The 14,444-nt window shown below is 56.1% G+C and overlaps 1 protein-coding gene across 1 annotated transcript in view; it reads right to left on the bottom strand.

Annotated features, from left to right (window-relative positions):
* The window catches only part of CPSF1 (cleavage and polyadenylation specific factor 1), a 48,620-nt gene that overhangs the window by 18,993 nt on the left and 15,183 nt on the right, over nucleotides 1–14,444 (bottom strand). The window contains 7 exon segments of the mRNA XM_072132082.1: nucleotides 2,607–2,687; nucleotides 8,316–8,347; nucleotides 8,350–8,389; nucleotides 8,485–8,579; nucleotides 11,260–11,311; nucleotides 11,431–11,553; nucleotides 11,628–11,715. Of these exon segments, the coding sequence (XP_071988183.1) occupies nucleotides 2,607–2,687; nucleotides 8,316–8,347; nucleotides 8,350–8,389; nucleotides 8,485–8,579; nucleotides 11,260–11,311; nucleotides 11,431–11,553; nucleotides 11,628–11,715 (511 nt within the window).

Genomic DNA, 14,444 nt, shown 5'->3' with positions numbered 1-14,444 from the left:
GCAGCCCCTGCCCCCCAGTATATAGCCTGCAGCCCCTGCCCCCCAGTATATAGCCTGCAGCCCCCTGCCCCCCAGTATACAGCCTGCAGCCCCTGCCCCCCAGTATATAGCCTGCAGCCCCTGCCCCCCAGTATATAGCCTGCAGCCCCCTGCCCCCCAGTATACAGCCTGCAGCCCCCTGCCCCCCAGTATACAGCCTGCAGCCCCCTGCCCCCCAGTATACAGCCTGCAGCCCCTGCACCCCAGTATACAGCCTGCAGCCCCTGCCCCCCAGTATATAGCCTGCAGCCCCCTTCCCCCACCCAGTATATAGCCTGCAGCCCCTGCCCCCACCCAGTATATAGCCTGCAGCCCTTGCCCCCACCCAGTATATAGCCTGCAGCCCCTGCCCCCCAGTATACAGCTAGCCCCCTGCCCCCACCCAGTATATAGCCTGCAGCCCCTGCCCCCACCCAGTATATAGCCTGCAGCCCTTGCCCCCACCCAGTATATAGCCTGCAGCCCCTTCCCCCCCAGTATATAGCCTGCAGCCCCTGCCCTCAGTATATAGCCTGCAGCCCCTGCCCCCACCCAGTATATAGCCTGCAGCCCTTGCCCCCACCCAGTATATAGCCTGCAGCCCTTGCCCCCACCCAGTATATAGCCTGCAGCCCCTGCCCCCCAGTATACAGCTAGCCCCCTGCCGCCCAGTATATAGCTGCCCCCCCCAGGACAAAGGCAGCCAGTGCCCCCCATAGTATATTGCCCGCCCCCGCCACACCACATAAAGTCCCACATAATATGCACTAGGTACAGCACATAATAGCCCCCCCCCCCATGTACCGTACAGCACATAATAGCCCCCCCCCCCCATGTACCGTACAGCACATAATAGCCCCTCCCCCCCATGTACCGTACAGCACATAATAGCCCCTCCCCCCCATGTACCGTACAGCACATAATAGCCCCTCCCCCATGTACCGTACAGCACATAATAGCCCCTCCCCCATGTACCGTACAGCACATAATAGCCCCTCCCCCATGTACCGTACAGCACATAATAGCCCCTCCCCCATGTACCGTACAGCACATAATAGCCCCTCCCCCATGTACCGTACAGCACATAATAGCCCCTCCCCCATGTACCGTACAGCACATAATAGCCCCTCCCCCATGTACCGTACAGCACATAATAGCCCCTCCCCCATGTACCGTACAGCACATAATAGCCCCCCCCCCATGTACCGTACAGCACATAATAGCCCCCCCCCCCATGTACCGTACAGCACATAATAGCCCCCCCCCCCATGTACCGTACAGCACATAATAGCCCCCCCCCCATGTACCGTACAGCACATAATAGCCCCCCCCCCCATGTACCGTACAGCACATAATAGCCCCCCCCCCCATGTACCGTACAGCACATAATAGCCCCCCCCCCATGTACCGTACAGCACATAATAGCCCCCCCCCCATGTACCGTACAGCACATAATAGCCCCCCCCCCCCATGTACCGTACAGCACATAATAGCCCCCCCCCCCATGTACAGCACATAATAGCCCCCCCCCCCCATGTACAGCACATAATAGCCCCTCCCCCATGTACAGCACATAATAGCCCCCCCCCCATGTACCGTACAGCACATAATAGCCCCCCCCCCATGTACCGTACAGCACATAATAGCCCCCCCCCCCCATGTACCGTACAGCACATAATAGCCCCCCCCCCATGTACAGCACATAATAGCCCCCCCCCCATGTACAGCACATAATAGCCCCCCCCCCATGTACAGCACATAATAGCCCCTCCCCCATGTACTGTACAGCACATAATAGCCCCCCCCCCCCCATGTACAGCACATAATAGCCCCCCCCCCCCCATGTACCGTACAGCACATAATAGCCCCCCCCCCATGTACCGTACAGCACATAATAGCCCCCCCCCCATGTACAGCACATAATAGCCCCCCCCCCCCATGTACAGCACATAATAGCCCCCCCCCCATGTACAGCACATAATAGCCCCCCCCCCCCATGTACAGCACATAATAGCCCCCCCCCCATGTACAGCACATAATAGCCCCCCCCCCCATGTACAGCACATAATAGCCCCCCCCCCCCATGTACAGCACATAATAGCCCCCCCCCCCATGTACAGCACATAATAGCCCCCCCCCCCATGTACAGCACATAATAGCCCCCCCCCCCCATGTACAGCACATAATAGCCCCCCCCCCCATGTACCGTACAGCACATAATAGCCCCCCCCCATGTACCGTACAGCACATAATAGCCCCCCCCCCCATGTACAGCACATAATAGCCCCCCCCCCCCCCATGTACAGCACATAATAGCCCCCCCCCCATGTACAGCACATAATAGCCCCCCCCCCATGTACAGCACATAATAGCCCCCCCCCCCCCCATGTACAGCACATAATAGCCCCCCCCCCCCATGTACAGCACATAATAGCCCCCCCCCCATGTACAGCACATAATAGCCCCCCCCCCCATGTACAGCACATAATAGCCCCCCCCCCCCCCCCCCATGTACTGGTCAATAAAGAGCAAAGTTTTATTTCATTATTGTCCAAAAAAATCCAATATCAAAACGGCGCGGCGCTCACCTGCAGGACGGACAGCGCCCCGTTCTTCCCAAATCCAGAACACAGAACAATCTCCAGGTCCGGCTCTGGGCAGTTCTGGAACTAAACACATAAGACTATTACTCTCATCATCCGGAGCCCCTGAGGAGTCCAGGACCATGTACAGGGAGGGGTCAGTATCAGGTCGGGGGTGATGTGGGGGTACAGTACAGGGCTGCGTATTATGGGGTACAGGGAGGGGTCAGTATCAGGTCGGGGGTGATGTGGGGGTACAGTACAGGGCTGCGTATTATGGGGTACAGGGAGGGGTCAGTATCAGGTCGGGGGTGATGTGGGGTACAGTACAGGGCTGCGTATTATGGGGTACAGGGAGGGGTCAGTATCAGGTCGGGGGTGATGTGGGGGTACAGTACAGGGCTGCGTATTATGGGGGTACAGGGAGGGGTCAGTATCAGGTCGGGGGTGATGTGGGGGTACAGTACAGGGCTGCGTATTATGGGGTACAGGGAGGGGTCAGTATCAGGTCGGGGGTGATGTGGGGTACAGTACAGGGCTGCGTATTATGGGGTACAGGGAGGGGTCAGTATCAGGTCGGGGGTGATGTGGGGGTACAGTACAGGGCTGCGTATTATGGGGGTACAGGGAGGGGTCAGTATCAGGTCGGGGGTGATGTGGGGGTACAGTACAGGGCTGCGTATTATGGGGGTACAGGGAGGGGTCAGTATCAGGTCGGGGGTGATGTGGGGGTACAGTACAGGGCTGCGTATTATGGGGGTACAGGGAGGGGTCAGTATCAGGTCGGGGGTGATGTGGGGGTACAGTACAGGGCTGCGTATTATGGGGGTACAGGGAGGGGTCAGTATCAGGTCGGGGGTGATGTGGGGGTACAGTACAGGGCTGCGTATTATGGGGGTACAGGGAGGGGTCAGTATCAGGTCGGGGGTGATGTGGGGGTACAGTACAGGGCTGCGTATTATGGGGGTACAGGGAGGGGTCAGTATCAGGTCGGGGGTGATGTGGGGGTACAGTACAGGGCTGCGTATTATGGGGGTACAGGGAGGGGTCAGTATCAGGTCGGGGGTGATGTGGGGGTACAGTACAGGGCTGCGTATTATGGGGGTACAGGGAGGGGTCAGTATCAGGTCGGGGGTGATGTGGGGGTACAGTACAGGGCTGCGTATTATGGGGGTACAGGGAGGGGTCAGTATCAGGTCGGGGGTGATGTGGGGGTACAGTACAGGGCTGCGTATTATGGGGGTACAGGGAGGGGTCAGTATCAGGTCGGGGGTGATGTGGGGGTACAGTACAGGGCTGCGTATTATGGGGGTACAGGGAGGGGTCAGTATCAGGTCGGGGGTGATGTGGGGGTACAGTACAGGGCTGCGTATTATGGGGTACAGGGAGGGGTCAGTATCAGGTCGGGGGTGATGTGGGGGTACAGTACAGGGCTGCGTATTATGGGGTACAGGGAGGGGTCAGTATCAGGTCGGGGGTGATGTGGGGGTACAGTACAGGGCTGCGTATTATGGGGTACAGGGAGGGGTCAGTATCAGGTCGGGGGTGATGTGGGGGTACAGTACAGGGCTGCGTATTATGGGGTACAGGGAGGGGTCAGTATCAGGTCGGGGGTGATGTGGGGGTACAGTACAGGGCTGCGTATTATGGGGTACAGGGAGGGGTCAGTATCAGGTCGGGGGTGATGTGGGGGTACAGTACAGGGCTGCGTATTATGGGGTACAGGGAGGGGTCAGTATCAGGTCGGGGGTGATGTGGGGGTACAGTACAGGGCTGCGTATTATGGGGTACAGGGAGGGGTCAGTATCAGGTCGGGGGTGATGTGGGGGTACAGTACAGGGCTGCGTATTATGGGGTACAGGGAGGGGTCAGTATCAGGTCGGGGGTGATGTGGGGGTACAGTACAGGGCTGCGTATTATGGGGTACAGGGAGGGGTCAGTATCAGGTCGGGGGTGATGTGGGGGTACAGTACAGGGCTGCGTATTATGGGGTACAGGGAGGGGTCAGTATCAGGTCGGGGGTGATGTGGGGGTACAGTACAGGGCTGCGTATTATGGGGTACAGGGAGGGGTCAGTATCAGGTCGGGGGTGATGTGGGGGTACAGTACAGGGCTGCGTATTATGGGGTACAGGGAGGGGTCAGTATCAGGTCGGGGGTGATGTGGGGGTACAGTACAGGGCTGTGTATTATGGGGTACAGGGAGGGGTCAGTATCAGGTCGGGGGTGATGTGGGGGTACAGTACAGGGCTGTGTATTATGGGGTACAGGGAGGGGTCAGTATCAGGTCGGGGGTGATGTGGGGGTACAGTACAGGGCTGTGTATTATGGGGTACAGGGAGGGGTCAGTATCAGGTCGGGGGTGATGTGGGGGTACAGTACAGGGCTGTGTATTATGGGGTACAGGGAGGGGTCAGTATCAGGTCGGGGGTGATGTGGGGGTACAGTACAGGGCTGTGTATTATGGGGTACAGGGAGGGGTCAGTATCAGGTCGGGGGTGATGTGGGGGTACAGTACAGGGCTGTGTATTATGGGGTACAGGGAGGGGTCAGTATCAGGTCGGGGGTGATGTGGGGGTACAGTACAGGGCTGTGTATTATGGGGTACAGGGAGGGGTCAGTATCAGGTCGGGGGTGATGTGGGGGTACAGTACAGGGCTGTGTATTATGGGGTACAGGGAGGGGTCAGTATCAGGTCGGGGGTGATGTGGGGGTACAGTACAGGGCTGTGTATTATGGGGTACAGGGAGGGGTCAGTATCAGGTCGGGGGTGATGTGGGGGTACAGTACAGGGCTGTGTATTATGGGGTACAGGGAGGGGTCAGTATCAGGTCGGGGGTGATGTGGGGGTACAGTACAGGGCTGTGTATTATGGGGTACAGGGAGGGGTCAGTATCAGGTCGGGGGTGATGTGGGGGTACAGTACAGGGCTGTGTATTATGGGGTACAGGGAGGGGTCAGTATCAGGTCGGGGGTGATGTGGGGGTACAGTACAGGGCTGTGTATTATGGGGTACAGGGAGGGGTCAGTATCAGGTCGGGGGTGATGTGGGGGTACAGTACAGGGCTGTGTATTATGGGGTACAGGGAGGGGTCAGTATCAGGTCGGGGGTGATGTGGGGGTACAGTACAGGGCTGTGTATTATGGGGTACAGGGAGGGGTCAGTATCAGGTCGGGGGTGATGTGGGGGTACAGTACAGGGCTGTGTATTATGGGGTACAGGGAGGGGTCAGTATCAGGTCGGGGGTGATGTGGGGGTACAGTACAGGGCTGTGTATTATGGGGTACAGGGAGGGGTCAGTATCAGGTCGGGGGTGATGTGGGGGTACAGTACAGGGCTGTGTATTATGGGGTACAGGGAGGGGTCAGTATCAGGTCGGGGGTGATGTGGGGGTACAGTACAGGGCTGTGTATTATGGGGTACAGGGAGGGGTCAGTATCAGGTCGGGGGTGATGTGGGGGTACAGTACAGGGCTGTGTATTATGGGGTACAGGGAGGGGTCAGTATCAGGTCGGGGGTGATGTGGGGGTACAGTACAGGGCTGTGTATTATGGGGTACAGGGAGGGGTCAGTATCAGGTCGGGGGTGATGTGGGGGTACAGTACAGGGCTGTGTATTATGGGGTACAGGGAGGGGTCAGTATCAGGTCGGGGGTGATGTGGGGGTACAGTACAGGGCTGTGTATTATGGGGTACAGGGAGGGGTCAGTATCAGGTCGGGGGTGATGTGGGGGTACAGTACAGGGCTGTGTATTATGGGGTACAGGGAGGGGTCAGTATCAGGTCGGGGGTGATGTGGGGGTACAGTACAGGGCTGTGTATTATGGGGTACAGGGAGGGGTCAGTATCAGGTCGGGGGTGATGTGGGGGTACAGTACAGGGCTGTGTATTATGGGGTACAGGGAGGGGTCAGTATCAGGTCGGGGGTGATGTGGGGGTACAGTACAGGGCTGTGTATTATGGGGTACAGGGAGGGGTCAGTATCAGGTCGGGGGTGATGTGGGGTACAGTACAGGGCTGTGTATTATGGGGTACAGGGAGGGGTCAGTATCAGGTCGGGGGTGATGTGGGGGTACAGTACAGGGCAGTGTATTATGGGGTACAGGGAGGGGTCAGTATCAGGTCGGGGGTGATGTGGGGGTACAGTACAGGGCTGTGTATTATGGGGTACAGGGAGGGGTCAGTATCAGGTCGGGGGTGATGTGGGGGTACAGTACAGGGCTGTGTATTATGGGGTACAGGGAGGGGTCAGTATCAGGTCGGGGGTGATGTGGGGGTACAGTACAGGGCTGTGTATTATGGGGTACAGGGAGGGGTCAGTATCAGGTCGGGGGTGATGTGGGGTACAGTACAGGACTGTGTATTATGGGGTACAGGGAGGGGTCAGTATCAGGTCGGGGGTGATGTGGGGTACAGTACAGGGCTGTATATTATGGGGTACAGGGAGGGGGTCAGTATCAGGTCAGGGGTGATGTGGGGTACAGTACAGGGCTGTGTATTATGGGGTACAGGGAGGGGTCAGTATCAGGTCAGGGGTGATGTGGGGTACAGTACAGGGCTGTGTATTATGGGGTACAGGGAGGGGTCAGTATCAGGTCGGGGGTGATGTGGGGGTACAGTACAGGGCTGTGTATTATGGGGTACAGGGAGGGGTCAGTATCAGGTCGGGGGTGATGTGGGGTACAGTACAGGGCTGTGTATTATGGGGTACAGGGAGGGGTCAGTATCAGGTCGGGGGTGATGTGGGGTACAGTACAGGGCTGTGTATTATGGGGTACAGGGAGGGGTCAGTATCAGGTCGGGGGTGATGTGGGGGCAGTACAGGGCTGTGTATTATGGGGTACAGGGAGGGGTCAGTATCAGGTCGGGGGTGATGTGGGGGTACAGTACAGGGCTGTGTATTATGGGGTACAGGGAGTGGTCAGTATCAGGTCGGGGGTGATGTGGGGTACAGTACAGGGCTGTGTATTATGGGGTACAAGAGATCACTCAGTAGTGGGGATTAGAAGGTATGGTTGGAGGGGAAAGGGGGCGGGAGGATGAGGGGGCCAGTACAGGCAGAGATCACTCACGTGTGATATTCGGGGGTGATGTGGGGGTACAGTACAGGGCTGTGTATTATGGGGTACAGGGAGTGGTCAGTATCAGGTCGGGGGTGATGTGGGGGTACAGTACAGGGCTGTGTATTATGGGGTACAGGGAGTGGTCAGTATCAGGTCGGGGGTGATGTGGGGTACAGTACAGGGCTGTGTATTATGGGGTACAGGGAGGGGTCAGTATCAGGTCGGGGGTGATGTGGGGGTACAGTACAGGGCTGTGTATTATGGGGTACAGGGAGTGGTCAGTATCAGGTCGGGGGTGATGTGGGGGTACAGTACAGGGCTGTGTATTATGGGGTACAGGGAGGGGTCAGTATCAGGTCGGGGGTGATGTGGGGGTACAGTACAGGGCTGTGTATTATGGGGTACAGGGAGTGGTCAGTATCAGGTCGGGGGTGATGTGGGGGTACAGTACAGGGCTGTGTATTATGGGGTACAGGGAGGGGTCAGTATCAGGTCGGGGGTGATGTGGGGTACAGTACAGGGCTGTGTATTATGGGGTACAGGGAGGGGTCAGTATCAGGTCGGGGGTGATTTGGGGTACAGTACAGGCCCGGCTATTATGGGGTACATTGGAATACGTCTATAGTACAGTTTTGGGGTGCACATTCAGTTACCTCTTCGGACAGGAAGGCGGGTTCCCCCATGAGGCCATGGCGCAGGGTCCGATGTTCAGGATGCTGTCACACACCTGGAGGAGACGTCTTATTACCTTGAGTGGAGACACTTGGGGGACCCCGTGGTGGTCACTGTCAGGGGTCCCCATCACCCATTATGGCTACTCACCTCAAAAGAATATGTGGAGAGCTGAGTGCCCGACTGCATCTCATTGCCGTACACCTCAATCTCATCAATCTCATCCACCATTAACCCCTTACTGCCTGCAGAAAGAGAGAAACCGCTATAGGGGGCAGCACCGAGCGCCGGCCCCTGCTCTCCAGAGAAGGGGGAGGGGGGGGGAGGACCGAGCGCCGGCCCCTGCTCTCTAGAGAAGGGGGGGGGGGAAGCATCGAGCGCCGGCCCCTGCGATTGGGAGGAAGCACCGAGCGCCGGCCCCTGCTCTCCAGAAGGGGGGGGGGGATTGGGAGGAAGCACCGAGCGCCGGCCCCTGCTCTCCAGAAGGGGGGGGGGATTGGGAGGAAGCACCGAGCGCCGGCCCCTGCTCTCCAGAGAAGGGGGGGGGGGAGGACCGAGCGCCGGCCCCTGCTCTCCAGAGAAGGGGGGGGGGGGGACAGAGCGCCGGCCCCTGCTCTCCAGAGAAGGGGGGGGGGGGGGGGACAGAGCGCCGGCCCTGCTCTCCAGAGAAGGAGGGGGGGGAGCATCGAGCGACGGCCCCTGCGATTGGGAGGAAGCACCGAGCGCCGGCCCCTGCGATTGGGAGGAAGCACCGAGCGCCGGCCCCTGCGATTGGGAGGAAGCACCGAGCGCCGGCCCCTGCTCTCCAGAGGGGGGGATTGGGAGGAAGCACCGAGCGCCGGCCCCTGCTCTCCAGAGGGTGGGGGGGGGGGGAAGCACTGAGCGCCGGCCCTTGCTCTCCAGACGGTGGTGGTGGGGGGGGGTTCGAAAGCACCGAGCGCCGGCCCCTGCTCTCCAGAGGGGGGGGGGGGGGATTGGGAGGAAGCACCGAGCGCCGGCCCCTGCTCTCCAGAGGGTGGGGGGGGGGGGAGCACTGAGCGCCGGCCCTTGCTCTCCAGACGGTGGGGGGTGGGTTCGAAAGCACCGAGCGCCGGCCCCTGCTCTCCAGAGGGGGGGGGGGGGGATTGGGAGGAAGCACCGAGCGCCGGCCCCTGCTCTCCAGAGGGTGGGGGGGGGGGGGGAGCACTGAGCGCCGGCCCTTGCTCTCCAGACGGTGGGGGGGGGGTTCGAAAGCACCGAGCGCCGGCCCCTGCTCTCCAGAGGGGGGGGGGGGATTGGGAGGAAGCACCGAGCGCCGGCCCCTGCTCTCCAGAGGGGGGGGGGGGATTGGGAGGAAGCACCGAGCGCCGGCCCCTGCTCTCCAGAGAAGGGTGGGGGGAGGAGGACCGAGCGCCGGCCCCTGCTCTCTAGAGACGGGGGGGGGGGTGGGAAGCATCGAGCGCCGGCCCCTGCTCTCCAGAGGGGGGGGGGGGGATTGGGAGGAAGCACCGAGCGCCGGCCCCTGCTCTCCAGAGGGGGGGGGGGATTGGGAGGAAGCACCGAGCGCCGGCCCCTGCTCTCCAGAGGGGGGGGATTGGGAGGAAGCACCGAGCGCCGGCCCCTGCTCTCCAGAGGGAGGGGGGATTGGGAGGAAGCACCGAGCGCCGGCCCCTGCTCTCCAGAGGGAGGGGGGATTGGGAGGAAGCACCGAGCGCCGGCCCCTGCTCTCCAGAGGGAGGGGGGATTGGGAGGAAGCACCGAGCGCCGGCCCCTGCTCTCCAGAGGGGGGGGATTGGGAGGAAGCACCGAGCGCCGGCCCCTGCTCTCCAGAGGGAGGGGGGGATTGGGAGGAAGCACCGAGCGCCGGCCCCTGCTCTCCAGAGGGAGGGGGGGATTGGGAGGAAGCACCGAGCGCCGGCCCCTGCTCTCCAGAGGGAGGGGGGATTGGGAGGAAGCACCGAGCGCCGGCCCCTGCTCTCCAGAGGGGGGGGGGGATTGGGAGGAAGCACCGAGCGCCGGCCCCTGCTCTCCAGAGGGGGGGGGGGATTGGGAGGAAGCACCGAGCGCCGGCCCCTGCTCTCCAGAGGGAGGGGGGGATTGGGAGGAAGCACCGAGCGCCGGCCCCTGCTCTCCAGAGGGGGGGGGGGGATTGGGAGGAAGCACCGAGCGCCGGCCCCTGCTCTCCAGAGGGAGGGGGGGATTGGGAGGAAGCACCGAGCGCCGGCCCCTGCTCTCCAGAGGGAGGGGGGGATTGGGAGGAAGCACCGAGCGCCGGCCCCTGCTCTCCAGAGGGGGGGGGGGGATTGGGAGGAAGCACCGAGCGCCGGCCCCTGCTCTCCAGAGGGGGGGGGGGGGAGCACCGAGCGCCGGCCCCTGCTCTCCAGAGGGAGGGGGGGATTGGGAGGAAGCACCGAGCGCCGGCCCTGCTCTCCAGAGGGGAGGGGGGGATTGGGAGGAAGCACCGAGCGCCGGCCCCTGCTCTCCAGAGGGAGGGGGGATTGGGAGGAAGCACCGAGCGCCGGCCCCTGCTCTCCAGAGGGAGGGGGGGATTGGGAGGAAGCACCGAGCGCCGGCCCCTGCTCTCCAGAGGGAGGGGGGGATTGGGAGGAAGCACCGAGCGCCGGCCCCTGCTCTCCAGAGGGGGGGGGGGATTGGGAGGAAGCACCGAGCGCCGGCCCTGCTCTCCAGAGGGGGGGGGGGGGGGAGCACCGAGCGCCGGCCCTGCTCTCCAGAGGGAGGGGGGGATTGGGAGGAAGCACCGAGCGCCGGCCCCTGCTCTCCAGAGGGAGGGGGGGATTGGGAGGAAGCACCGAGCGCCGGCCCCTGCTCTCCAGAGGGAGGGGGGGATTGGGAGGAAGCACCGAGCGCCGGCCCCTGCTCTCCAGAGGGAGGGGGGGATTGGGAGGAAGCACCGAGCGCCGGCCCCTGCTCTCCAGAGCTGCTCACCTGGTCGTGACAGAGAAGTGTCCACCCGTTTCTTCTTACTTGGGGGCTCATCCTACAAGACACAAGTATCAGGGTAATGAGTGGGAGACGGGGGGGGCGCCCTGCCCGGACAGACGGGGGGGGGGGGGGGGGGGGGGGTCGCCCGGACCGGACAGACGGGGGTGCACTCACCGGCTTCTCGTGGTCTCGGATGGGTCCTGACGGGGTGTCCTGGACCTTCTCTGTGTAGCGGAGAAGCAGCGAGTTCCCTAGACGTGACCCTAAGAAGAGATATCCGGGCTCCATCAGGGTCATCTGCAGAGGGGGAACACCAAGAGGTCAGGACCCCAACCCAAATATCTACAGCTGCCCCTCCCCCACACACTCACAGATGTAGTCAGGACGCTCGCAGCCGCCTTGTCAAAGTGGAAAGAGCGAACGCTCCTCATCCCGTCCGTGATCAGAGTCAGGACATATCTGCAGGGGAGACAAATATATACACCCTGCTACACACATCATACATATATATATATACACACACACACACATCATACACATATACATACACACACCCTGCTACACACATCATACATATATATATATATATATATATATACACACACACACATCATACACATATACATACACACACCCTGCTACACACATCATACATATATATATATATATATACACACACACACATCATACACATATACATACACACACCCTGCTACACACATCATACATATATATACACACACCCTGCTACACACATCATACATATATATATACACACACATCATACATATATACATACACACACCCTGCTACACACATCATACATATATATATACACACACATCATACATATATATATACACACACACATCATACACATATACATACACACACCCTGCTACACACATCATACATATATATATATACACCCTGCTACACACATCATACACATATATATACACACACATCATACATATATATATACTACACACACCCTGCTACACACATCATACATATATATACACACACATCAACTATATATATATACACACACCCTGCTACACACATCATACACATATATATACACACACACATCATACATATATATATACACACAACCCTGCTACACACATCATACATATATATATACACACACCCTGCTACACACATCATACATATATATATACACACACCCTGCTACACACATCATACCTATATATATATACACCCTGCTACACACATCATACATATATATATACACCCTGCTACACACATCATACATATATATATACACCCTGCTACACACATCATACATATATATACACCCTGCTACACACATCATACATATATATACCCTGCTACACACATCATATCATATATATACCCTGCTACACACATCATATATATATATACCCGCTACACACATATATATATATACATGCACACGCATATGGTATATATATATATATGATGTGTGTAGCAGGGTGTATATATATATGTATGATGTGTGTAGCAGGGTGTATATATATATGTATGATGTGTGTAGCAGGGTGTGTATATATATGTATGATGTGTGTAGCAGGGTGTGTATATATATGTATGATGTGTGTAGCAGGGTGTATATATATATATGTAGTGTGTAGCAGGGTGTATATATATATATATGTATGTGTAGCAGTGTATATATATGATGTGTGTAGCAGGGTGTATATATATATGTTATGATGTGTGTAGCAGGGTGTATATATATATGTATGATGTGTGTAGCAGGGTGTGTATATATATGTATGATGTGTGTAGCAGGGTGTATATATATATGTATGATGTGTGTAGCAGGGTGTATATATATATGTATGATGTGTGTAGCAGGGTGTATATATATATATGTATGATGTGTGTAGCAGGGTGTGTAATATATGTATGATGTGTGTAGCAGGGTGTATATATATGTATGATGTGTGTAGCAGGGTGTATATATATATGTATGATGTGTGTAGCAGGGTGTATATATATATGTATGATGTGTGTAGCAGGGTGTATATATATATGTATGATGTGTGTAGCAGGGTGTATATATATATATGTATGTATGTGTGTAGCAGGGTGTATATATATATATATGTATGATGTGTGTAGCAGGGTGTATATATATATATGTATGATGTGTGTAGCAGGGTTGTGTATATATATATGTATGATGTGTGTAGCAGGGTGTGTGTATATATATATGTATGATGTGTGTAGCAGGGTGTGTGTATATATATGTATGATGTGTGTAGCAGGGTGTGTGTATATATATATGTATGATGTGTGTGTGTATATATATATGTATGATGTGTGTAGCAGGGTGTATATATATATGTATGATGTGTGTAGCAGGTGTGTATATATATATGTATGATGTGTGTAGCAGGGTGTGTGTGTATATATATATATATGTATGATGTGTGTAGCAGGGTGTATATGTGTATGATGTGTGTAGCAGGGTGTGTGTGTATATATATATATATATATATATATATATATATGTATGATGTGTGTAGCAGGGTGTGTGTGTATGTATATATATATATATATATATATATATATATATATATGTATGATGTGTGTAGCAGGTGTATATATATACATGTATGATGTGTGTAGCAGGGTGTGTATATATATATATATATATATATATATATATATATATATATATATATACACACACCTGCTACACACATCATACATGTATATATATACACCCTGCTACACACATCATACATATATATATATATACACCCTGCTACACACATCATACATATACACACCCTGCTACACACATCATACATATATATATATACACACCCTGCTACACACATCTATACATTACATATATACACCCTGCTACACACATCATACATATACATATATACACCCTGCTACACACATCATACATATATATATACACCCTGCTACACACTACATATATATATACACACCCTGCTACACACATCATACATATATACACCCTGCTACACACATCATATATATATATATATACACACACACACACCCTGCTACACACATCATACATATATATATATATATACATACACCCTGCTACACACATCATACATATATAATATATATATACACCCTGCTACACACATCATACATATATATACACACCCTGCTACACACATCAT

Source organism: Engystomops pustulosus, unplaced genomic scaffold, assembly GCF_040894005.1.
Source record: "Engystomops pustulosus unplaced genomic scaffold, aEngPut4.maternal MAT_SCAFFOLD_219, whole genome shotgun sequence".
NCBI lineage: Eukaryota > Metazoa > Chordata > Amphibia > Anura > Leptodactylidae > Engystomops > Engystomops pustulosus.
This window is presented reverse-complemented; position numbering and strand designations above follow the sequence as displayed.